Source organism: Oncorhynchus nerka, linkage group LG27 (assembly GCF_034236695.1).
Source record: "Oncorhynchus nerka isolate Pitt River linkage group LG27, Oner_Uvic_2.0, whole genome shotgun sequence".
Taxonomy (NCBI): Eukaryota; Metazoa; Chordata; class Actinopteri; order Salmoniformes; family Salmonidae; genus Oncorhynchus; species Oncorhynchus nerka.
Window position 1 is genome coordinate 43,477,529 of NC_088422.1, and position 24,124 is coordinate 43,501,652.

General features: G+C 43.5%; 1 protein-coding gene across 5 annotated transcripts in view; it reads right to left on the reverse strand.

Annotated features, from left to right (window-relative positions):
- The window catches only part of aopep (aminopeptidase O (putative)), a 114,130-nt gene extending 90,006 nt beyond the window's left edge, over positions 1-24,124 (reverse strand). For 4 of the 5 annotated variants that reach the window (XM_029638299.2, XM_065011691.1, XM_029638298.2 and 1 more), the window contains exons 1-6: positions 24,057-24,124; positions 13,319-13,569; positions 12,338-13,012; positions 11,994-12,163; positions 11,731-11,893; positions 10,843-11,211 (exon numbers count right to left, since the gene is read on the reverse strand). In XM_029638299.2, coding sequence (XP_029494159.2) covers positions 10,843-11,211; positions 11,731-11,893; positions 11,994-12,163; positions 12,338-13,002 — 1,367 coding nt within the window. In that variant the 5' untranslated portion in view covers positions 13,003-13,012; positions 13,319-13,569; positions 24,057-24,124. The remainder of the gene's footprint in view (positions 1-10,842; positions 11,212-11,730; positions 11,894-11,993; positions 12,164-12,337; positions 13,013-13,318; positions 13,570-24,056) is intronic. The other variant, XM_065011690.1, reaches the window with a different exon arrangement.

A 24,124-nucleotide genomic window follows, 5' to 3' on the forward strand; every position in this document is an offset into this window, starting at 1 on the left:
TGTTTTTTTTTATAGTTCCTGAAGGATGTTACCAAAATATACACTCCTATGGATTTAATAACCTCTAGTGACTCCACATTCCGCATGCGGGAGCGTAATCATCGCCTGACACTAATTAGCATAACGCAACGGACATAAATATCCCTAGAAAATATTCCTATTCATGAAAACCACAAATGAAATATATTGAGACAGAGCTTAGCCTTTTGTTAATCACCCTGTCATCTCAGATTTTCAAAATATGCTTTACAGCCAAAGCTAGACACGCATTTGTGTAAGTTTATCCATAGCCTAGCATAGCATTTTGTCCAGCTAGCAGCAGGTAACTTGGTCACGGAAATCAGAAAAGCAATCAAATTAAATTGTTTACCTTTGATGGGCTTCGGATGTTTTTACTCACGAGACTCCCAGTTAGATAGCAAATGTTCATTTTTTCCCAAAATATTATTTTTGTAGGCGAAATAGCTCCGTTTGTTTTTCACGTTTGGCTGAGAAATCGCCCGGAAATTGCAGTCACGAAAACGGCGAAAAATATTCCAAATTAGCTCCATAATATCGACAGAAACATGGCAAACGTTGTTTATAATCAATCCTCAAGGTGTTTTTCAAATATCTATTCGATAATATATCCATCGGGACAATTTGTTTTTCAGTAGGACCGATTGGAGTAATGGCTACCTCTGTATTTTACGCGAGAATCTCTCTGGGAGCATCAGGTGACCACTTACGCAATGTAGCCGCTTACGGGTATTCTTCAACATAAATGGGTAAAACTACGTCACAATGCTGTAGACACCTTCGGGTATACGGAGAAAGAGTTTATAGCCCATTCACTGCTCAATAGGGACTCATTGGAACGCAGCGCTTTCAAAACAGGAGGCACTTCCGGATTGGATTTTTCTCAGGCTTTCACCTGTAACATCAGTTCTGTTATACTCACAGACAATATTTTTACAGTTTTGGAAACGTTAGAGTGTTTTCTATCCTAAGCTGTCAATTATATGCATATTCTAGCATCTTGTCCTGACAAAATATCCCGTTTACTACGGGAACGTTTCTTTCCCAAAAATTAAAATACTGCCCCTTAGTCACAACATGTGGATTTAAGGAGTGGTGGTGCTGCTCTCCCCTTTTACTGGGATGTGGCCGAATAGGTCACTGGTAACTGAGTAGGCGGCCATTGTGTAACAGAAGCTATGCCTCAGGTCATTGACATGTTTCAGGAACTGTAAAGACAGAGACGAATCATGATTAACCATTGCGTAAGGTCTTCACTAAGTTAGGCTTAGCAAGTACATTGACTATGTTACCCCTCAGCAATCTGGCAGACAGGAGAGAGAGAGACAGCAAAACCTAAGCTATTTACATTTCTTAGTCAGTCAGTTGGATAACTTCTGCACTTCTTCCCTTTCATTCCTTCCTCAATCCAAGCTAGAAGATTCCTGCAAAAAAAATAATCAAGAATTGAAAAGGGCAGTTGAGAGTTGTAACGTTAGAATGAGTGTTGGGGGGAGCAGGGATTGGCTAAATGTATTGTCAAATACAAAATACAAGTATCCCTGATGTATCAGGAAAATTCACATACATATTGGGGAATACATGTTTCAAGAATTAGGCTAGCTCAGACACTCTCGCTTTCTCTCACACACACACTGTTCCCTATATGTATATTCATCAACCATTTCTCTCTCTCTCACACTCACAAACACACAGCTAGCATGACACAATGACGACAACATTTTACATACGTTTTTGTGATCATCATCTCTCTCTCTCACACACATGGAGAGAGAACACACACATACACACGTACTGTCAATAACTAAACAGATATACAAATGCCAAAACGTTAGCTAGCTAGCTACAACAGGTACAAAGTTACCAGGTCCATGGATGATTAACGTTAGCCAGCTAGCTACAACAGGTACAAAGTTACCAGGTCCATGGATGATTAACGTTAGCTAGCTAGCTACAACAGGTACAAAGTTACCAGGTCCATGGATGATTAACGTTAGCTAGCTAGCTACAACAGGTACAAAGTTACCAGGTCCATGGATGATTAACGTTAGCTAGCTAGCTACAACAGGTACAAAGTCAAACTTACCAGGTCCATGGATTATTAACGTTAGCTAGCTAGCTACAACAGGTACAAAGTTACCAGGTCCATGGATGATTAACGTTAGCTAGCTAGCTACAACAGGTACAAAGTTACCAGGTCCATGGATGATTAACGTTAGCTAGCTAGCTACAACAGGTACAAAGTCAAACTTACCAGGTCCATAGATTATTAACGTTAGCTAGCTAGCAAAACTTTCTTTGACATTCTTCTCTCCAACAAACCGCCGCTTTACTTCGGAAATACTGAACACATTTACGTTAATTACTTAAAAGCTTTAAGGGGAAATATAACTTGTCACATTCTCAGGGTCAAATTCAGGTGCAATAATTTCTTACTCGTTATTGATGTAAATAAATGGAATAAAAGAAGGGTTTTGTAAACCCTGGTGGATTGTAGTAGGATATTGAAATAAAAGACAGGCCTACGTGTGATTTGTTAAATTCTGTAAACAAATGTAATTAGTCATAACAGAACATCAAAATTGCATTCCGTGGAACAAAAGAAAATGTGTAACACAAACAGTGCAGTTGACATCAACAAAATATTATAATTAGAAGCCAATACACACCGCAAGCTACCAGATATCATTAATTTAAAAAAAAACATTATTTCATTGTACTGCAGTTTTATTGCATTTTAACGGCAGTGCATTCTTGTAAGGGTATCCTGTAATATTGTGCATGTTCATCTTACATGCTGGTAGCCTATAACAAATGTTATGGAAGTGACTGTGCACTTTTCAATTGGGTGGACTGCAAGTACAAAAAAACACTCCCATAGCCTGTAGTAAAAAAATGCATTTATAGCATTGGAGATTTTCTAAATTAGGGACCATCTCTCATAGCTACAGTACATGACCCCAGATAGTGTCACAAATATGACATTTTAATGACCTAGCAAATTCGATGACTTGGAGGTGAAATATCACAACACTTTGTATATTAAATTGGTATTTCATCACCTGCCAAATAAAATTCCTCAAATGGCCCTACTCCTGAAAAAGTTAATCGGGCTGGATAAGCTGAAGTGGAATCGGCCCAAGTACCATTAGCCGGAACCCAGAGTAATATGATTCATCTCAAACGGAATAGGCCCGAGCCCAGCGTGTTGACTGGGTACAGTATGGCCCAAGACTCTAACCGGCTTTGGTGTGCTCTGCCAGCTGTTGTATGCCAAGTGTGTTAAGCTGAATCATGCAAACCCTGCTGAACATTACTCAAATTTTAATAACTGTAATTGTTCTAGTGTCTTATACAGTGCATTCAGAAAGTATTTAGACTCCTTGACTTTCTCCACATTTTGTTTTTTCTTCATCAATCTACACACAACTCTTTTTTTTAAAAAAAATAAAAATGTAAAACAGAAATATCACATTTACATAAGTATTCAGACAATTTACTCAGTACCTTGTTGAAGCACCTTTGGCAGCGATTACAGTCTAGAGTCTTCTTGTGTATGAAGCTACAAGCTTGGCACACCTGTATTTGGGGAGTTTTTCCCATTCTTCTCTGCAGATCCTCTCAAGCTGTGTCGGGTTGGATGGGGAGCGTCGCTGCACAGCTATTGTCAGGTCTCTCCAGAAATGTTAGATAGGGTTCAAGTCTGGGTTCTGGCTGGGCCCTCAAGGACACGCCGTGGAGCAGGTTTTCATCAAGGATCTCTGTACTTTGCTCCGTTCATCTTTCCCTCGATCCTGACTAGTCCCACAGTCCCTGCCCATGAAAAATATCTCCACAGCATGATGCTGTCACCACCATGCTTCACAGTAGGGATGGTGCCAGGTTTCCTCCAGACGTGACGCTTGGCATTCAGGCCAAAGAGTTTAATCTTAGATTCATCAGACCACAGAATTTTGTTTTGGCATACTCCCAGCAGGCTGTCATGTGCTTTTTTGCTTCTGTCTGGCCACTTTAACATAAAGGCCTGATTGGTGGAGAGCTGCAGAGATGAGATGGTTGTCCTTCTGGAAGGTTCTCCCATCTCCACAAAGGAACTCTGGAGCTCTGTCAGAGTGACCATCGGGTTCTTGGTCATCTCCCTGACCAAGGCACTTCTCCCCCGATTGCTCAGTTTGGCCTGGCGGCCAGCTCTAGGAAGAATCTTGGTGGTTCCAAACTTTTTCCATTTAATAATGATGGAGTCCACTGTGGTCTTGGAGACCTTCAAAGTTGCAGAAATGTTTTTGTACCCTTCCCCAGATCTGTGCCTTGACACAATCCTGTCTTGGAATTCTACGTACAATTACTTCGACCTCATGGCTTGGTTTTTGCTCTGACATGTCAACTGTGGGACCTTATATAGACAGGTGTGTACCTTTCCAAATCCTTTCCAACCAATTGAATTTAACACAGATGGATTCCAATCAAGATCTCAAGGATGATCAATGGAAACAGAATTCACCCAAGCTCAATTTCGAGTCTCAAAGCAAAGGGTACATTTGCCCCAAAAAATAAAAACTGTTTTTTGCTTTGTCATTATGGGGTCTTGTGTGTAGATTGATGAGGCAAAACATTTATTTAATCCATTTTAGAATAAGGCTGTAACGTAATAAAATGTAGAAAAGGTCAAGCGGTCTGAATACTTTCCGAATGCACTGTATGCAATGGGTGCATGGATCACAAACACTTTGCACATGTATATATAGACTGGTGTCTATTAATTGAGTAGCATTTAGATAACTGGTCAGAAGCCTCCAAGAGGCTTCTAAACAGCTTCTACCCCCAAGCCATAAGACTCCTGAACACCTAATCAAATGGCTACCCAGACTATTTGCACCCCCTCCCCCACCTTTACACTGCTGCTACCCTCTGTTGTTGTTATCATCTATGTATAGTCACTTTAATAACTCTACCTACATGTACATATTATCTCAACTAACCGGTGTCCCCGCACATTGACTCTGTGCCAGTACCCCCTGTATATAGTCTCGCTGTTGTTATTTTACTGCGGCTCTTTAATTACTTGTTACCTTATTCTTATCAATAAGCATTTCACTGTAAGGTCGGCCTGTTGTATTCAGCGCATGTGACTAATAACATTTGATTTGATTTAGTTGAATCAGATTTCTACCAAAAACAGATATCAACCAAAATATGAAAAATACGTTTTTAATCTGGTTGTGATCTGGTTTCAACCAGTAAAGGACATCTTTATCACATTGTATGCCCATTGGCATGGTGCACTTTATTTTAGTATCGTTGTTGATGAGTAATCGTGTGGATTCATTTAAGAAAATACAAAGTGTTGCTACTCCTGATTGTGCTCTCATCAGGAATTATATGACTCATGATCATATACGGAAACAGGAATACCAGAACTTTGTATTTTCTTAAATAAACAAAAATGTACTACAGCAATGGTTGGCATTTCATTTCATCCGGCTGTACCGAAACCGAATTGAACTGTGACCCCGAAACCGCAATAAGCACTGAACTGTGAGTTTGGGGAACATTACACCCTTACATTTAAATGACTTGTGCTGAATGACTTCTATCTGCAGAAGCCATTCAAAGTCACTTCAGTGTTTTCAAGGTCTCAGTTTTACAACTTTCTCATGTCATTCCATCCACTGTAGACAATGAGTTGTTTTTAACTAAAGTGTGGAAGTGTTTCTGAGCTAAGTAGCTCCCCTGCTGTCCGCATTGATGTTTCCCATTTACTGTTCCTCCTCTTCCTCCTCACCCCCCTCTTTCCCCTCTCTCCTCCTGTTCCTTCTCCTCCTCTTGTCTCAGCACCAGGAGAGGACACGCACAGTGCCTCCACATACCAAAGCCTTTAACAGTTTGACCATGGTGATTCTACAGACAGAGGCAGGCAGACAGACACAGCCGGACAAACAGACAGACCAACAGAGGGGAACCCTCTACTGATTTGGCCCAGGTAAGGAGTGTTTGTTTATGAATGGCGTGTATAAACAGACAGACCAACAGAGGGGAACCCTCTACTAATTTGGCCCAGGTAAGGAGTGTTTGTTTATGAATGGCGTGTATAAACAGACAGACCAACAGAGGGGAACCCTCTACTGATTTGGCCCAGGTAAGGAGTGTTTGTTTATGAATGGCGTGTATAAACAGACAGACCAACAGAGGGAACCCTCTACTGATTTGCCCAGGTAAGTGTTTGTTTATGAATGGCGTGTATAAACAGACAGACCAACAGAGGGAACCCTCTACTGATTTGGCCCAGGTAAGGAGTGTTTGTTTATGAATGGCGTGTATAAACAGACAGACCAACAGAGGGGAACCCTCTACTGATTTGGCCCAGGTAAGGAGTGTTTGTTTATGAATGGCGTGTATAAACAGACAGACCAACAGAGGGGAACCCTCTACTGATTTGGCCCAGGTAAGGAGTGTTTGTTTATGAATGGCGTGTATAAACAGACAGACCAACAGAGGGGAACCCTCTACTGATTTGGCCCAGGTAAGGAGTGTTTGTTTATGAATGGCGTGTATAAACAGACAGACCAACAGAGGGGAACCCTCTACTGATTTGGCCCAGGTAAGGAGTGTTTGTTTATGAATGGCGTGTATAAACAGACAGACCAACAGAGGGGAACCCTCTATTGTAAGTCGCTCTGGATAAGAGCGTCTGCTAAATGACTTAAATGTAAATGTAAATGTACTGATTTGGCCCAGGTAAGGAGTGTTTGTTTATGAATAGCGTGTATAAACAGACAGACCAACAGAGGGGAACCCTCTACTGATTTGGCCCAGGTAAGGAGTGTTTGTTTATGAATGGCGTGTATAAACAGACAGAAACCACAAAATATAAAATATATAACAAAACAAACTAAATAGGCTATTCAACTAATTTGACATCTGCTCTGACAGAGGCTGGTGTAAAGTCGTGTAGCTCACTGACTGTTTGCAAGTGTAAACGGTGTTCTGTCTCTTTGCAAGTATTAATTATACACTACAGAGTCACACAGATTTGTGGGCACACAATGTACATGGCACAGGCCGTCAGTCCAGACCTGCCCTTACTTGACTTCTTAATCTTTGGTTTCCTGCCCTCCCTCCCTCTCCGTATCTGGGTACAAAAACTTAACCCCCCCCCTTGCCTCCTTTCCCTGTATCCCAGCACAATAACTTAATGCCCCCTGCCTGCCTCCCCCTACTCTCATCAGCCACCCCTGTTGTTCTTTATACAGGGGCATGCTAGAAAAGCAGCGGTTGGCCTGGCCCCAAGAACTCAGGCCCACATACTTCCCAATCTGTAGATTAAAGAGCTGCAGCCTCTGAAGTCCTTCCAGGGACTAATGGCTTTTGTTGCTGGGAATAATCCACACATCCTCTCCCACATCCTGGGGGATCCATGGCTAAAACCCCTCCTTAAACTCTCCTCCTCCCACCCCGTCTCCATCTCCATGTTTTGTTAACCTCCCTCCATCCTCCATGTAGGCAGTCTTGTGGTTAGGTCTGGCTCAAGACCTCCCATGCCCCTTCTTTCCCACCCCCATCTCCCAATCTCCATCTCTGGTCCATGTTTTGTCGACCTCCCCCTCCTTCCTGCATGTGGCGTAGCCTTGCGGTTAAGTCTGGAGGCCTGCAGGAGTGTACCACACGCAAAGAGATGGGGAGGGGGGGCTGGGTTGTGACCCACGCAAGAAAATAGGGGGCACTGGGGGGCAGGCATGGCAGGAGTCTGCTGGGATTAGTGAATCCTCAGAGTCTCTTTTTTTGTCAACTACACCTACGTAGCTCAAGTTCAAACAGTCAGGGCAAGAAGCTATCCTCAAACCTCGCTATGCAAAGAATAAATCAGCCTTAAGGTGTTAGCACCTTATAAACATGATGTCTATATTGAATAAATCATTTAAACATTCACTGTGCAGGTTGGGAAAAGTATGTGAACCACTAGGCTAATGACTTTGCCAAAAGCTAATTGGAGTCAGGAGTCAGCTAACCTGGAGTACAATCATTGAGTCGAGATTGAAGATGTTGGTTAGAGCTGCCCTGCCCAATAAAGAACTATTCACAAGAAGCGTTGCCTGATGTGAACCATGCCTCGAATAAAAGAGATCTCAGAAGACCCAAGATTAAGAATTGTTGACTTGCATAAAGCTGGAAAGGGTTACAAAAGTATCTCTAAAAGCCTTGATGTTCATCAGTCCACGGTAAGACAAATTGTCTATAAATGGAGAAAGTTCAGCACTGTTGCTACTCTCCCTAGGAGTGGCCGTCCTGCAAAGATGACTAAGAGCACAGGGCAGAATGCACAATGAGGTTAAGAAGAATCCTAGAGTGTCAGCTAAAGACTTACAGAAATCTCTGGAACATGCTAACATCTCTGTTTGACGAGTCTATGATACGTAAAGCACTAAACAAGAATGGTGTTCATGGGAGGACACCATAGAAGAAGCCACTGCTGTCCAAAAAAAACATTGCTGAAGTTCGCAAAAGAGCATCTGGATGTTCCACAGCGCTTCTGGCAAAATACTCTGTGGACAGATGAAATTACAGTTGAGTTGTTTGGAAGGAACACACAACTTTTTTGTGTGTAGAAAAAAAGGCACAGCACACCGACATCAAAACCTCATCCCAACTGTAAAGTATGGTGGAGGGAGCATCATGGTTTGGAGCTGCTTTGCTGCCTCAGGGCCTGGACAGCTTGCTATCATCGAAAGGAAAAATGAATTCCCAAGTTTATCAAAACATTTTGTAGGAGAATGTAAGGCTACCTGTCCGCCAATTGAAGCTCAACAAAAGTTGGGTGATGCACCAGGACAACGACCCAAAACACAGAAGTAAATCAACAACAGAATGGCTTCAACAGAAGAAAATACGCCATCTGGAGTGGCCCAGTCAGAGTCCTGACCTCAACCCGATTTGACATGCTGTGGCATGACCTCAAAAGAGCGGTTCACACCAGACATCCCAAGAATATTGCTGAACTGAAACAGTTTTGTAAAGAGGAATGGTCCGAAATTCCTCCTGACCGTTGTGCAGGTCTGATCCACAACTACAGCAAACGTGGTTGAGGTTATTGCTGCCAAAGGAGGGTCAACCAGTTATTAAATCCAAGGGTTCACATACTTTTCCTACCCTGCACGTATAATTGTTTGTGTGTTATTAGTTTAAGCAGACTGTGTTTGTCTATTGTTGTGACTTAGATGAAGATCAGATCAAATTTCATGACCAATTTATATAGAATTCCAGGTAATTCCAAAGGGTTCATACTTTTTCTTGCCACTGTAAATATGTGAGTTGGAGCTCTGGGCTCAGAGTTGTTGACCCTCTGGAAACCTTTTGTCCTTTACAATGTTTCTGATCCCCTCCCAATGACATCATAACCTGTGGAGTACATTCAGTTCTGACCTCATTTCCTGTGGAAGACTACAGACAGAGTTCTGGTGCAGAGAGAGAGGGTGTTGGCACTGGCAGCCTACACACACTGGGCCACTGTCCACTGGCCACCCAAAAGACGCATTTATTTATTTTATCGAGAGCATGGTAAAAAAAAGAGCAGACGTTTTGAGCTTTTATTTGGCCCAAACTTCGCATTTTAACTTCAGTCAAACTTAATCTAAATGACACTGGCTGGATTTCACTCCCATAAAAAAAAACACACACACACACACACACACACAAAAAGTGCTCAAATTATTTTGCATAGAAAAACATAACTTAATTTCCCCAAAATCTAAACGACAGAACATTCAATGGGGACTGCATGTATGTGTACCAAGCATATCTCCTCATTAAATTACAGGAAAATAATTTGACACAAATTTCGAAACATCCACTGCCTCTCAGACTTCATGTAGACTATTAGTAAAACTAAGGGCATGCAGTCTAAGAAAGGTTATTGGACCAAAATGTTGTTGCAAATGAATCTACTGTACTTGGCAATACAACAATAATATTATGAATTCAGTAGAGCTACCGCCTTCTCAGTAAAACCAAGAACCATTCATCAAAACTGCAACACAAAACTCTGTCTAGCCCACACAGAGAAAGATGTAGCTTAGCTACTGCATAAGGATGAGCAAAATGGGATATGAAAGTATGAATGCATGGATGAAGTGAACTGCTACAGTAGCTGTCCAACAGGGCAATTTGACTGCTTCAGGGCAGTCAAAACATCAACAGAGTGGTGGTTAACCCCCAAGGCCTTAATATAGGAAGACGAGGAGAGAACTGGAGGAAAATAGGAAAGACAGCTGTGCAGAAGAGAGAGAAAGAGGTCAACAGCATCGTGAGATATACGGGGGGGGGGGGCTGTTGATGGGGTAAAGCAGTGTGCCAACCCGTGGGTTTCCTCTAAACATCAGACCTCCACTCTGCAGACTAAACAGCCCAACACAAACAGACCAGTGTACCTGGAGACCAGGTCAACAACACAACATGGACACACACAGAGCCCTATTGACTGGCTGTCTGAGCTAGCACTGCCGAGGAGGTGAATGGGGGCTAGCAGGCTCTTTCAACTGGAGGGTCGACCAAGGGTTGGGGTGTTGGACTGGGGTTCATGGGGTTGTCTGCTATTCAGCTTTATTGCGAACGTGGAATCTGTATATTTCCATTAAGGATATAGACACACGAGGGAAACATGGCTGCCACTGGTGCTTTACGAGTGTTCACGAATGCAAAGTAGTCATGTCAACGAGTTGCAAATGTAAATAAAACAGCAGATTTGAAAGTAACAAAACAGGCGTGCATGAGTGGTGAAATGATCTATTCCTCGATACATATCCCTTCCTCCAGTCCTCCCTCCAGTCTTACCTGGCCATGCCCAGACTAGAGAAGCTTGCTGGGACGATGAGTACGTCGAGGCGGGGGAAGGGATGGACACCCAGGGTAGCGTGGGCTGCAGCCAGGCAGCCAGGCAGAAGGGGGAGGACCTGGACCTGGGCCTTCTGCAGCAGAGAGGACGGGACAAACATCCGGTGAGGGACCACCTCTTGGCTCCAGGCGGATGGGTCGGTGAATGGACAGGGGTAATCCGCATGGCAACAGGTGAAGTTGTCATCGCCCAGACCTGAGCAGTCGCTCTCAGAGTGCTTCTCATCCTTCAGGCCTGAGTAGACTAATGTAGACTGTGGGCTGGTGATGATGGGATGGTCCATGTTGGTGAATGGATTCAGGTCCAAGCTGTGTGATGGGGAGAAGGGGGGGAAAAAATTCAGGCTTGTATTTTCGCTATTTTGACTACGGGTTTAGAAACGAGAGGGATGGAAATATGGAACATTGTATCACACAGGAAAGCCAGAGAAAACCCTAACATTACATTTAATTGGACTTCCATTCAGTTACAGTAACTCCATCTCAGTACTGGAACTGCAAAACCCAAATGTGTTCCAAGTTTCCTCTAGCCGTTCACTGAGGATAAAAAGGCCCTCCTTGTAGCAGGAGAAGCCCTGGGGTTAACGGCTGGGTTGGAGGGAAACCATGAGAGGAGGAGGTAGAAAGGGTGGTATTACGGGAAGAATGACAGAGCTGCCAGCATGGTGGTGGAGCCCTCAAACCCTCAGCCTGTGGTGAACTCTTCAGGGCAGGGGAAAGCACTGCTGGGGAAGACCCGGTTCTACCGCCTGGTATGGCTGGGTTGGAGGGAAACCATGAGGGGGGGGGGGACAAGAGAGGAGGGGTCTTATGGGAAATAAATCATACCTGCCAGCATGCGTATGGGAGGCCCCAGCCCTTGTACCCTGCACAGGAGGGGTAAGCTGTGCTGTGGAAAGTTGTGCTGTGGCCTGGCGCCAGTAACCCACTGCCAAGGTAAAAGTGGAGGCAGGCATAGGCATAGTTACATAGTAGTCCCAGCTAGAGAGACCTAGACAGAGGAGGGAGAGAGAGACAGAGAGTGGGTGAGTGAACTGGTGAACTGTACCACTTTGCACTTATCCGCTGTACACTGATCAGGAGTGTAGTACCTGTGTGGTGCAGGTGTGTGGGCTGGGCCTGGTTCTCTCCACTCAATAGAACCACACACTCCCTAGGGGCTCGTACCTGGGCCTGCCACGTCGACATGGCGACAGGAGGCTCCTGACAGGGGAAGAGGGCACGGTTGTTGATGGGGGAGCCGGCGGTGTAAACACATGACCTAGAGGAGTAAACGGTAAACAACTTCCTTCATCGTACTGTTCATGGGACAGATTTATCTTGGTTTATCTACTGGATAGTTTGTTTCACCCTGAGAGTAGACAGATGGAAACAACTGGTGTCCTATATGTTATCAGTCTGAGCATGAAGCATACAGTAGATATTGATGTCCCACCTGTTGTCCTGATCTTTAGTCCACCTGACAGAGCCTCCCTCCGGCTTGGTCTTGTAGCAGACCCTCAGGGCTCGGGGGAACTCCTGGATGGTCCGAACCCCCCTCTTCCTCACCTGCAGGCTCCAGCGGTCAATGTGGAAGATGAGGGGTCTCCCACCCTCAGAAGCAGGGGCATGACTGCACTGGAAGTACAGGTGGTGTTGCTTTTTCCATTGGGTGGACGGTAGGGAGATCAGCCTCTGAATGAGCACAGCTGATTGGCTGTCTGGTTGTGGGCCAACACCTGACCCCTCACCCTTGACCTCCTTTAGGAGACCCTGCATATCTGACACAGAGGTCACGTCCAACTCCTCTACTTTTGACACAGTGAGGTCACAGCAGTCCAGAACTAAGGTAAAGTCTCTGTGGCTCTCATCCTCCCAGGAGTCATCAGTCTGGGATGTTTGGGGTGGGGTTGGGGCGCCTTCCCCAGCCCCATTCCCATCTCCAGCCAGTGGGCCTGGCTCCAGGAAGAGCACCACAGTACCAGTGATAACCTTAGTTTGGAGGTTTATGTCCAGGTCCAAGACATAGTGTCTGACCAGGATGTGGTTGGTGTTGGCTCTGAGGGGCAAGTCGTCCCTGCCTGGGTCCATATCACCATCACCATCCATTTCAGAGGTCATCTATTTAATTCTAGAGGAAAACGCAATGTCAATCAATCAATCAACTGATAGAGTGTTCAATCAATATGTACAGTATACAGCACATATCAACCTTATCAGCCAGGTAAGGTGGTCCACATCCAGTGGCTTTGGAAAGTATTGAGACCCTTTTTCCACATCTTGCTACGTTACAGCCTTATTCTAAAATTAATTAAATTGTTTCTTTCCATCAATCTACACACTATACACATTTTTGCAAATTTATTAAAAGTAAATAACTGAAATATCACATTTACATAAGTATTCAGACCCTTTACTCAGAACCTTGTTGAAGTACCTTTGGCAGCGATTACAGCCTTGAGTCTTCTTAGGTATGACGCTACAAGCTTGGCATACCTCTATTTGGGGAGTTTCTCCCATTCGTCTCTGCAAATCCTCTCAAGCTCTGTCAGGTTGGATGGGGAGCGTCGCTACAATGCTATTTTCAGGTCTCTCCAGAGATATTCGATCGGGTTCAAGTCCGGGCTCTGGCTGGGCCACTCAAGACCATTCAGAGACTTGTCACGAAGTGTGCTTAGGGTCGTTGTCCTGTTGAAAGGTGAACCTCAAATCAAATCAAATTTTATTGGTCACATACACATGGTTACAGATGTAAATGTGAGTGTAGCGAAATGCTTGTGCTTCTAGTTCCGACAGTGCAGTAATATCTAAGAAACCTTCGCCCCAGTCGGAGGTCCTCAGCGCTCTAGAGCAAGATTTCATCAAGGATCTCTCTGTACTTTGCTCCATTCATAATTCACTAGATCCTGACTAGTCTCACAGTCCCTGCCGCTGAAAAACATCCCCACAGCATGATGCTGCCCCCACCATGCTTCACCGTATGGATGGTGCCAGGTTTCCTCCAGACGTGACGCTTGGCTTCAGGCCAAAGAGTTCAATTTTGGTTCCATCAGACCAGAGATTCTTGTTTCTCATGGTCTGTGAGTCTTTAGATGCCTTTTGGAAAACTCCAAGTGGGCTGTCATGTGCCTTTAACTGAGGAGTGGCTTCCGTCTGGCCACTCTACCATAAAGGCCTGATTGGTGGAGTGCTGCAGAGATGGTTGTCCTTCTGGAAGGTTCTTCCATCTCCACAGAGGAACTCTGGACCTCTGTCAGAGGGAAAATCGGGTTCTTGGTCACCTCCCTGACCAAGGCCCTTCTCCACCGATTGCTCAGTTTGGCCTGGCAGCCAGCTCTAGGAAGAGTCTTGGTGGTTCCAAACTTCTTCTTTTTAAGAATGATGGAGGCCACTGACATGATATGATGATGGCGCCGACGAAGATGTCAACATCGCGACTAGCTTGTATACAACTCTAAAATATTTTGTTTGTTTATGTACAATTTTTTACGTTATTAGCTCAGGAATTGTTTTGTGTCATTACATACAGCCGGGAAGAACTATTGGATATTAGAGCGTAGGTAACTCACCAGAACATCCAGCATTACGAGCAGGATTACCACTTCCCTGGAGCGGATGCTTTGTTTGCTCTCCCCAGAGCAATTTAACTTATTCCAGAGGCTGACCCAAAACAACACCGGCGAAGGAGAGGTACTAGAGGCGGTCTTCTGGTCCGACTTAGGAAGCATGCACACCACCCACCGCTCCCGACTATTTTACTCGCTAATGTCCAATCTCTGGTTAATAAAATTGATGAGCTCAAGGCGAGAGTTGCTTTTCAGAGAGACACCAGGGATTGTAACCTGCTCTGCTTCACAGAAGCATGGATCGCTCGAGATATACCGTCTGACTCTGTAAAGCCAGTTGGGTTCTCAGTACATCGCACCGACAGGAACAAACATCTCTCCGGGAAGCAGAAGGGTGGAGGTATATGTTTTATGATTAATGCCTTATGGCGTAACTGTGGTAACATACAGGAACTCAAGCCCTTCTGTTCACCCGACCTAGAATATCTCACAATCAAATGCCGATCGTACTATCTCCCGAGATAATTTTCGGCAACCATAGCCACAGCGGTCTATATCCCCCTCAAGCGGATACCACGACGGCCCTCAAAGAACTTCACTGGACTTTATGCAAACTGGAAACCACATATCCTGAGGATGCATTTATTGTAGGTGGGGATTTTAACAAAGTCAATTTGAGGAAAAGGCTCCCGAAATTCTATGATTGTTGTACTCATGCTGCTAAAATGCTCGACCATTGCTATACTACCTTCCAGAATGCATTTAAGGCCCTCCCCCGACCTCCATTCGGCAAATCGTACCACGATTCCATCTAGCTCCTCCTTACCTATAGGCAGAAACTCAAACAGGAAGCACCCGTGGTAAGGACTATTCAACGCTGGGTCTGACCAATCGGAATCCACGCTTCAAGATTGTTTTGATCACGCGGTCTGGAATATGTTCAGAGTAGCTTCAGAAAATAATATCGACACATATACCGATACGGTGAATGAGTTTATCAGGAAGTGCATAGGAGATCTTGTAACCACTGTGCCTATTAACTTTTTGGCGCGCCCATCCCGTTAGGGGGATAATTTTCGTCAACATCCGCTGAATTGCAGAACTCCAAATTCAAATTAAATTACTTGAAAATATTTAATTTTCATGAAATCACAAGTGCAATATAGCAAAACATAGCTTAGCTTGTTGTTAATCCTCCTGGTGTGTCAGCTTTCAAAAAAACTTTACAGCTAAAGCAAACCAAGCGTTTATGTAAGGACATCTATCTCAGCAGACAAAACATTACAAACAGCTAGCAGCAAAGAATATTGATCACGAAAGTCAGAAAAGCAATAAAAATGAATCGCTTACCTTTGATGATCTTCTGATGTTTGCACTCACAAGACTCCCAGTTACACAATAAATGTGTCACAACGGGGCAAACAAAAATTCCAAATAGTATCCGTAAAGTTTGTAGAAACATGTCAAACGTTTTTTATAATCAATCCTCAGGTTGTTTTTACAATAAATAATCGATAATATTTCAACCGGACCGTAGGTTTTTCAATAGGAGAGAGAGAGAAGATGTCTGCTCCAAGCTGTTGCTCATGCAAAACTCCACTGACGCGATGTGATCGTTCTCGCTCATTTTTCAGAATAAAAGGCTGAAACTATGTCTAAAGACTGTTCACACCATGTGGAAGCCATAGGGAAAGGAATCTGGTTGGTATCCCTTTAAATGGAGGGAAGGCATGCAATGGAACAGGGAGCTTTCAAAATAAGAGGCACTTCCTAGTTTCGCCTGCAATATCAGTTCTGTTATACTCACAGACAATATTTTGACAGTTTTGGAAACTTTAGAGTGTTTTCTATCCTAATCTGAATTATATGCATATTCTAGCTTCTGGGCCTGAGAAATAGGCATTTTAATTTGGGTACGTTTTTCATCCAAACATCAAAATATTGCCCCCTACACTCAAAACAGGTCAAAACCAACCCCATCCAGAAACCGTGGATAGATGGGAGCATTCGCACAAAAATGAAAGCGCGAACCACTGCATTTAACCAGGTCAAGAGGACTGGGAATATGGAAGAATACAAACAGTGTAGTTATTCCCTCTGCAAAGCAGTCAAGCAGGCTAAACGTCGGTATAGGGACAAAGTCCTAGTTCAACGGCTCAGACACGAGACGTATGTGTCAGGGTGTACATACAATCACGGATTATAAAAGGAAAACCAGCCACGTTGTGGACACAGACGTCTTGCTTACGGACATGCTGAACCCCTTCTTCACTTGCTTTGAGGATAATACAGTGCTACCGACGCGGCCCGCTATCAAGGACTGTGGGCTCTCCTTCTTCGTGGCTGACGTGAGTAAGACATTTAACCATCGCAAGGCTGCCAGCCCAGATGATATCCATAGCTGCATCCTCAGAGCGTGTGCAGACCAGCTGGCTGGTGTGTTCACAGATATATTCAATCTCTCCCTTTCCCAGTCTGTTGTCCCCACATGCTTCAAGACGGCCACCATTGTCCCTGTACCTAAGAAAGCAAAGGTAATTTAACTAAATGACTATTGGCCTGTAGCACCTCACCTCTGTCATCATGAAGTGCTTTGAGAGACTAGTCAAGGATCATATCACCTCCAGTAGAGGTCGGCCGATTAATTAGGGCCGATTTCAAGTTTTCATAACAATCGGTAATCTGCATTTTTGGACACCGATCATGGCCGATTACATTGCACTTCACAAGGAGACTGCGTGGCAGGCTGACTACCTGTTAAGCGAGTGTAGCAAGGAGCCATGGTAAGGTGCTAGCTAGCATTAAACGTATCTTATAAAAAACAATCAATCTTAACATAATCACTAGTTAACTACACATGGTTGATGATATTACTAGTTTATGTAGCTTGTCCTGCGTTGCATATAATCGATGCGGTGCCTGGTAATTTATCATTGAATCATAGCCTACTTTGCCAAACGAGTGATTTAACAAGCGCATTCGCGAAAAAAGCACCAATGTGTACCTAACCATAAACATCAACGCCTTTCTTAAAATCAATACACAAGTATATATTTTTAAACCTGCATATTTAGTTAATATTGCCTGCTAACATGAATTTCTTTTAACTAGGGAAATTGTGTCACTTCTCTTGCGTTCTGTGCAACAAAGTCAGGGTATATGCAACAGTTTGGGCCGCCTGGCTCGTTGCGAACTGTGAAGATTATTTCTTCCTAACAAAGACAGCCAACTTTTCCAAACGGGGGATGATTTAACAAAAGCGCATTTGCGAAAAAAGCACAATCATTGGACGAATGTACCTAACCATAAACATCAATGCCTTTCTTAAAATCAAATACACAGATGTATATATTTTTTAAACCTGCATATTTAGTTAAAATAAATTCATGTTAGCAGGCAATATTAAACTAGGGAAATTGTGTCACTCCTCTTGCGTTTATTGCACACAGAGTCAAGGTATATGCAACAGTTTGGGCCACCTGGCTCGTTGTGAACTAATTTGCCAGAATTTTACGTAATTATGACATAACATTGAAGGTTGTGCAATGTAACAGGAATATTTAGACTTATGGATGCCACCCGTTAGATAAAATACGGAACGGTTCCGTATTTCACTGAAAGAATAAACTTTTTATTTTCTAAATTATAGTTTCCGGATTTGACCATATTAATGACCTAAGGCTCGTATTTCTGTGTGTTATTATGTTATAATTAGATATTTGATAGAGCAGTCTGACTGAGTGGTGGTAGGCAGCAGCAGGCTCGTAAGCATTCATTCAAACAGCACTTTCGTGCGTCTGCCAGCAGCTCTTCGCAATGCTTCAAGCATTGCGCTGTTTATGACTTCAAGCCTATCAACTCCCGAGATTAGGCTGGTGTAACCAATGTGAAATGGCAAGATAGATAGCGGGGTGCGCGCTAATAACATTTCAATAGCATTTCAAATGTCACTTGCTCTGAGACTTGGAGTAGTTGTTCCCCTTGCTCTGTTCCCCATGGGTCGCGGCTTTTGTGGAGCGATGGGTAACGACGCTTCGAGGGTGGCTGTTGTAGATGTGTTCCTGGTTCGAGCCCAGGTAGGGGCGAGGAGAGGGACAGAAGCTATTCTGTTACACTGGCAATACTAAAGTGCCTATAAGAACATCCAATAGTCAAAGGTATTTGAAATACAAATGGTATAGAGAGAAATAGTCCTATAATTCTTATAATAACCTCAACCTAAAACTTCTTACCTGGGAATATTGAAGACTCATGTTAAAAGCAACCACCAGCTTTCATATGTTCACATGTTCTGAGCAAGGAACTTAAACGTTAGCTTTTTAACATGGCACATATTGCACTTTTACTTTCTTCTCCAACACTTTGTTTATGCATTATTTGAACCAAATTGAACATATTTCATTATTTATTTGAGGGAAAATGTATTTGATTGATGTATTGTATACAGTGGGCTCCACAATTACTGGCAATGCACAAACAATACTTAAAAATATAAACAATATAATTATAGAGAAACTCAAAATACCAACATATGAGAAATACTGTACTTTATTAACGTTTCAATGGAACCAACCAAAATCATTCAATTATTTAATACAAAATCAATTTAACCAAAATCAAGGTTTCATAATTATTGGCACTCCTCATTTAGTACTTAGTGCAACCACCTCTGGCAAGGATAACAGCATGGAGTCTTTTCCTGTAATGTTAGGCAAGGTTAAGGAACACATTTGGAAGGATTTTGGACCATTCCTCTATGCAGATCCCTAAAAAGATCCTTCACAATCTTGGGTTTGCGCTTATCAACTGCCCTCTTCCACTCAGCCCACAGATTTTCGATTGGATTGAGGTCCGGCAACTGAGATGGCCATGGCAAAACATTGATTTTGTTGTCACAGAACCATTTCTGTGTGGATCTTGAGGTATGTTTCGGGTCATTGTCTTGTTGGAAAGACCACCTACGGCCAAGTCCCAGCCTTCTGGCAGAGGCAACCAGATTGTCAGCCAAAATTGCCTGATACTTGGTAGAATTCATTATTCCATCAATCTTAACCAGTGCCCCTGGACCTCTGGAATTAAAACAGCCCCAAAACATCACTGACCTACCACCATATTTCACCGTGGGTATGAGGTGCCTGTCCTTGTATGCATCTGTTTCAACGCCAAACATGTCGATGCTGTATCTGACCAAAACGTTCAATTTTGGTCTCATCTGACCAGAGCACCTTCTTCCAGTCATAATTTAAATGACGTTTGGCAAACTCCAAGCGTTTGCGTCTGTGTCTTGGGGTCAGAAAGGGCTTTCTTCTGGCAACCCTTCCAAAGAGCCTGTGGATGTGGAGGTAGCGTCTGATGGTGCTTTTTGAAACCTGGTGACCCCAAGACGCCACCAAGGCCTGCAATTCTTTCACAGTGATTCTTGGGGATTTTGTTGCTTCTCTCACCATCCTCCTCCCTATCCTGGGGGGCAAAATGCATTTGCGTCCTCTACCTGTGAGGTTTTCAACTGTTCCATATCTTCTGAATTTTCCAATAATTGCCCTGACAGTGCTCAGTGGTATATTCAATCATTTGTGGATCTTCTTGTAGCCATTACCAGATTTATGAAGGTTTATGATCATCTGTCTCTTTTGAACCGCTAGTTCTTTTGTTTTCTTCATAGTGTTGGATGACAGCGGGATATTGCATGCGTGTTACCTCATTTTTATACCCTAGTGAAACAGGAAGTGATGTAATGGCTCAATATAGTTCCTTAAGACTTAGATAAACTTAAGTGGAATTTAATTTGTGGTTTAATTTTGGTAGATGTTATTTACAATAATCTTTAATTAAGGGTGCCATTAATTGTGAAACCTTGATTTGGAGGACATTGATTTTTAATTAAATCAATAAATTATTTTGGTTGGTTCCATTGAAACATTAATAAAGTACAGTATTTCTCACATGTTGGTATTTTGAGTTTCTCTCTATAATTATATTGTTTATGTTTCTTTAAGCATTGTTTGTGCATTGCCAATCAGGGGTGCCAGTAATTTTGGAACCCACTGTATATTAAGTTAAAATAAAAGTGTTAATTCAGTATTGTTGTAATTGTCATTAATACAAATGAATAAATCTGCCTTATTTGGTCCTCCAATAATCGGTATAGGCGTTGAAAAATCATAATCTGTCGACCTCCAACCTCCACCTTACCTGCCACCCTAGACCCAATTCAATTTGCTTACCGCCCCAATAGATCCACAGATGATGCAATCGCCACCACACTGCACACTGTCCTGTCCCATCTGGATAAGAGGCATACCTATGTAAGAAAGCTGTTCATTGACTATAGCTCAGCATTCAACACCATAGTACTCTCCAAGCTCATCATCAAGCTTGAGGCCCTGGGTCTGAACCCTGCCCTGTGCAACTGGGTCCTGGACTTCCTGACAAGTTGCCCACAGGTGGTGAAGGTAGGAAACAACACCTCCTCTTCGCTGATCCTCAACACTGGGGCCCCACAAGGGTGCATGCTCAGCCCCCTCTTGTACTCCCTGTTCACCCATGACTGCGTGGCCATGCACGCCTCCAACTCAATCATCAAGTTTGCAGATGGCAAAACAGTAGTAGGCTTGATTACCAACAACGATGAGACAGCCGACATGGAGGAGGTGAGGGCTCTGGGAGTGTGGTGCCAGGAAAATAACCTCTCACTCAACGTCAACAAAACTAAGGAGATGATCATGGATTTCAGGAAACAGCAGAGGGAGCACCCCCCTATCCACATCGATGGGACCGCAGTGGAGAAGGTGGAAAGCTTCAAGTTCCTCGGCGTACACATCACTGACAAACTGAAATGGTCCACCCACACAGACAATGTGGTAAAGAAGGAGCAACAGTACCTCTTCAACCTCAGGAGGCTAACGAAATCTGGCTTAACACAGTTTTTTTTGCAATAATGTTGTCTTGTCATTATGGGGTGTTTTGTGTAGATTGATGAGGATTTGTATTTATTTAATCTACATTTACATTTAAATTTAAGTCATTTAGCAGACGCTCTTATCCAGAGCGACTTACAAATTGGTGCGTTCACCTTATGACATCCAGTGGAACAGCCACTTTACAATAGTGCATCTAAATATTTTAAGGGGCGGGGGGGGTGAGAAGGATTACTTTATCCTATCCTAGGCATTCCTTAAAGAGGTGGGGTTTCAGGTGTCTCCGGAAGGTGGTGATTGACTCCGCTGTCCTGGCTGGCGTCGTGAGGGAGTTTGTTCCACCATTGGGGGGCCAGAGCAACGAACAGTTTTGACTGGGCTGAGCGGGAACTGTACTTCCTCAGTGGTAGGGAGGCGAGCAGGCCAGAGGTGGATGAACGCAGTGCCCTTGTTTGGGTGTAGGGCCTGATCAGAGCCTGGAGGTACTGAGGTGCCGTTCCCCTCACAGCTCCGTAGGCAAGCACCATGGTCTTGTAGCGGATGCAAGCTTCAACTGGAAGCCAGTGGAGGGAGCGGAGGAGCGGGGTGACGTGAGAGAACTTGGGAAGGTTGAACACCAGACGGGCTGCGGCGTTCTGGATGAGTTGTAGGGGTTTAATGGCACAGGCAGGGAGCCCAGCCAACAGCGAGTTGCAGTAATCCAGACGGGAGATGACAAGTGCCTGGATTAGGACCTGCGCCGCTTCCTGTGTGAGGCAGGGTCGTACTCTGCGGATGTTGTAGAGCATGAACCTACAGGAACGGGCCACCGCCTTGATGTTAGTTGAGAACGACAGGGTGTTGTCCAGGATCACGCCAAGGTTCTTAGCGCTCTGGGATTTTAGAATTTAGAATAAGGCTGTAACGTAACAAAATGTGGAAAAAGTCAAGGGGGTCTGAATAGTTTCCGAAGGCTCTATATAGGCCTGACAAACATACAATACCAATCAAAAATAATTGCTGACATGGGCTAATTGAGTGACTGTCTGTGACTAACATAACAAGAGAAAAACTAATTATCCACATCTCGAAATTGCACTTTTTCGAAATTGCACTTTTGGCTGGGGGACTCAGACCCCGACTGAGTCCCCCAGCCAAAAATGTTTTAATATATATACTGTATACATATTTATTTTGGGAGGAAATGGATCCGCAGGCCTACAGGTCCAAGCTCCAAAAAGCAAACTGTTTTACAGTAAACTGAAGGTCCCCTATGAGAGCCAGCCAGCCAGCCACTTTGCCGTTACAACCTAGCATTTCCATTTCCCCTGCTCCAGCCTCAGGGTTATGGAGGCTTGGCAGGCCAAAGCTGCAATTAAACTGTACAGTGTGAGTTCCTCAAATGTCTCTCCCTGAGAGGAAGTAGGAGAATAAAAACAAAGTGACACAGAGACATACAGTGCCTTCAGAAAGAATTCACACCCCTGGACTTTTTCCACATTTTGTTGTTTTACAAAGCAGGATTAAAATAAAATACAAATTGTTAACAATCTACACAAAATACTCTGTAATGTTTTTATCAAATGTTTGTTAATGGAAAATAAATATATATATATTGATAAGATAAATATTCAACCCCCCTGAGTCAATGCATGTTAGCGATTACAGCTGTGAGTCTTTCTGGATAAGTCTCTAAGTGCTTTGCAAACTTGGATTATACAATATTTGCCGTTTTCATTTTAGGTTATTGTCCTGCTGAAAGGTGGATTCTTCTCCAAGTGTCTGATGGAAAGTAGACTGCCTTGTTCAGGGGCAGAATGACAGATTTTTACCTCCTCAACTCTGGGATTCGATCTAGCAACCTTTTGGTTACTGGCCCAACGCTCTAACCACTAGTCTACCGGCCGCCGCGAAACGCTGAAAATACGGTCTGTGGTAAACACAGGCTTAAGAGATCTGATATGTTTTGTACTGTGAGATAATATCAGTCAGTTAACACGACCTTTGTGAATTTGGAAAGCCTTTATGTGCGTTGTGTTAATTTTATTACATAAATGCTTCAAAATTCACAAAAAGTGATGTTGGAAGCTGAAGATTATTTCATAGAACAAAACTTTTAAGAGCTCTTAAGCCGGTGTTTACCAGAGACCATATTTTTGGCGTTTAACCAAAAATTCCATTCATTTTCCCATAGGCTTTGTTCAACAACATTACTATTGCTCTCTCTCTAGTTTCACAGCAGTCGTTAGTAAACCTTTATGTGATGAGTAGGTAGCCTATAATAATTAATACTCCACCCACACTTTGGGTTGCCACTCATGCACTGTGAATAGTTGGTACTTTTACATCATGATAAATGTCACATTGACATGTATGTCAACTTGAAGGTATTTCCATCATTGCGGCATTTTGCTTCATTTAGGTTTGTAGGCTAAACTCTTACTTGTTTCTACATATTTATATATTATATTAATCTACTTTCGTTAGTGGTGAGAGAGGGGAGGTGGCAGGTCGTCTCTCAAATAAAGCATCCGATGACGGAAAACTTACTGGAGCCTCAGCCACATGTGCATGGTTTTAAAACGAAAGCGGGGTAATTTCCTAACAGTGTTTTCTGTAAAAGGAGACAAGACCTGTGCATTCAATACAGAAGATCTTATGGCGAATACGAAAACAGTAATGCTCTGTTTTGTGGACTGTCGTAGGCACTAACCTGGTTGGAGTGGCTGCATCCAGTTCCCGGCACAGACAGTACGAGCATGTCCATGGCAAGGGTTTATG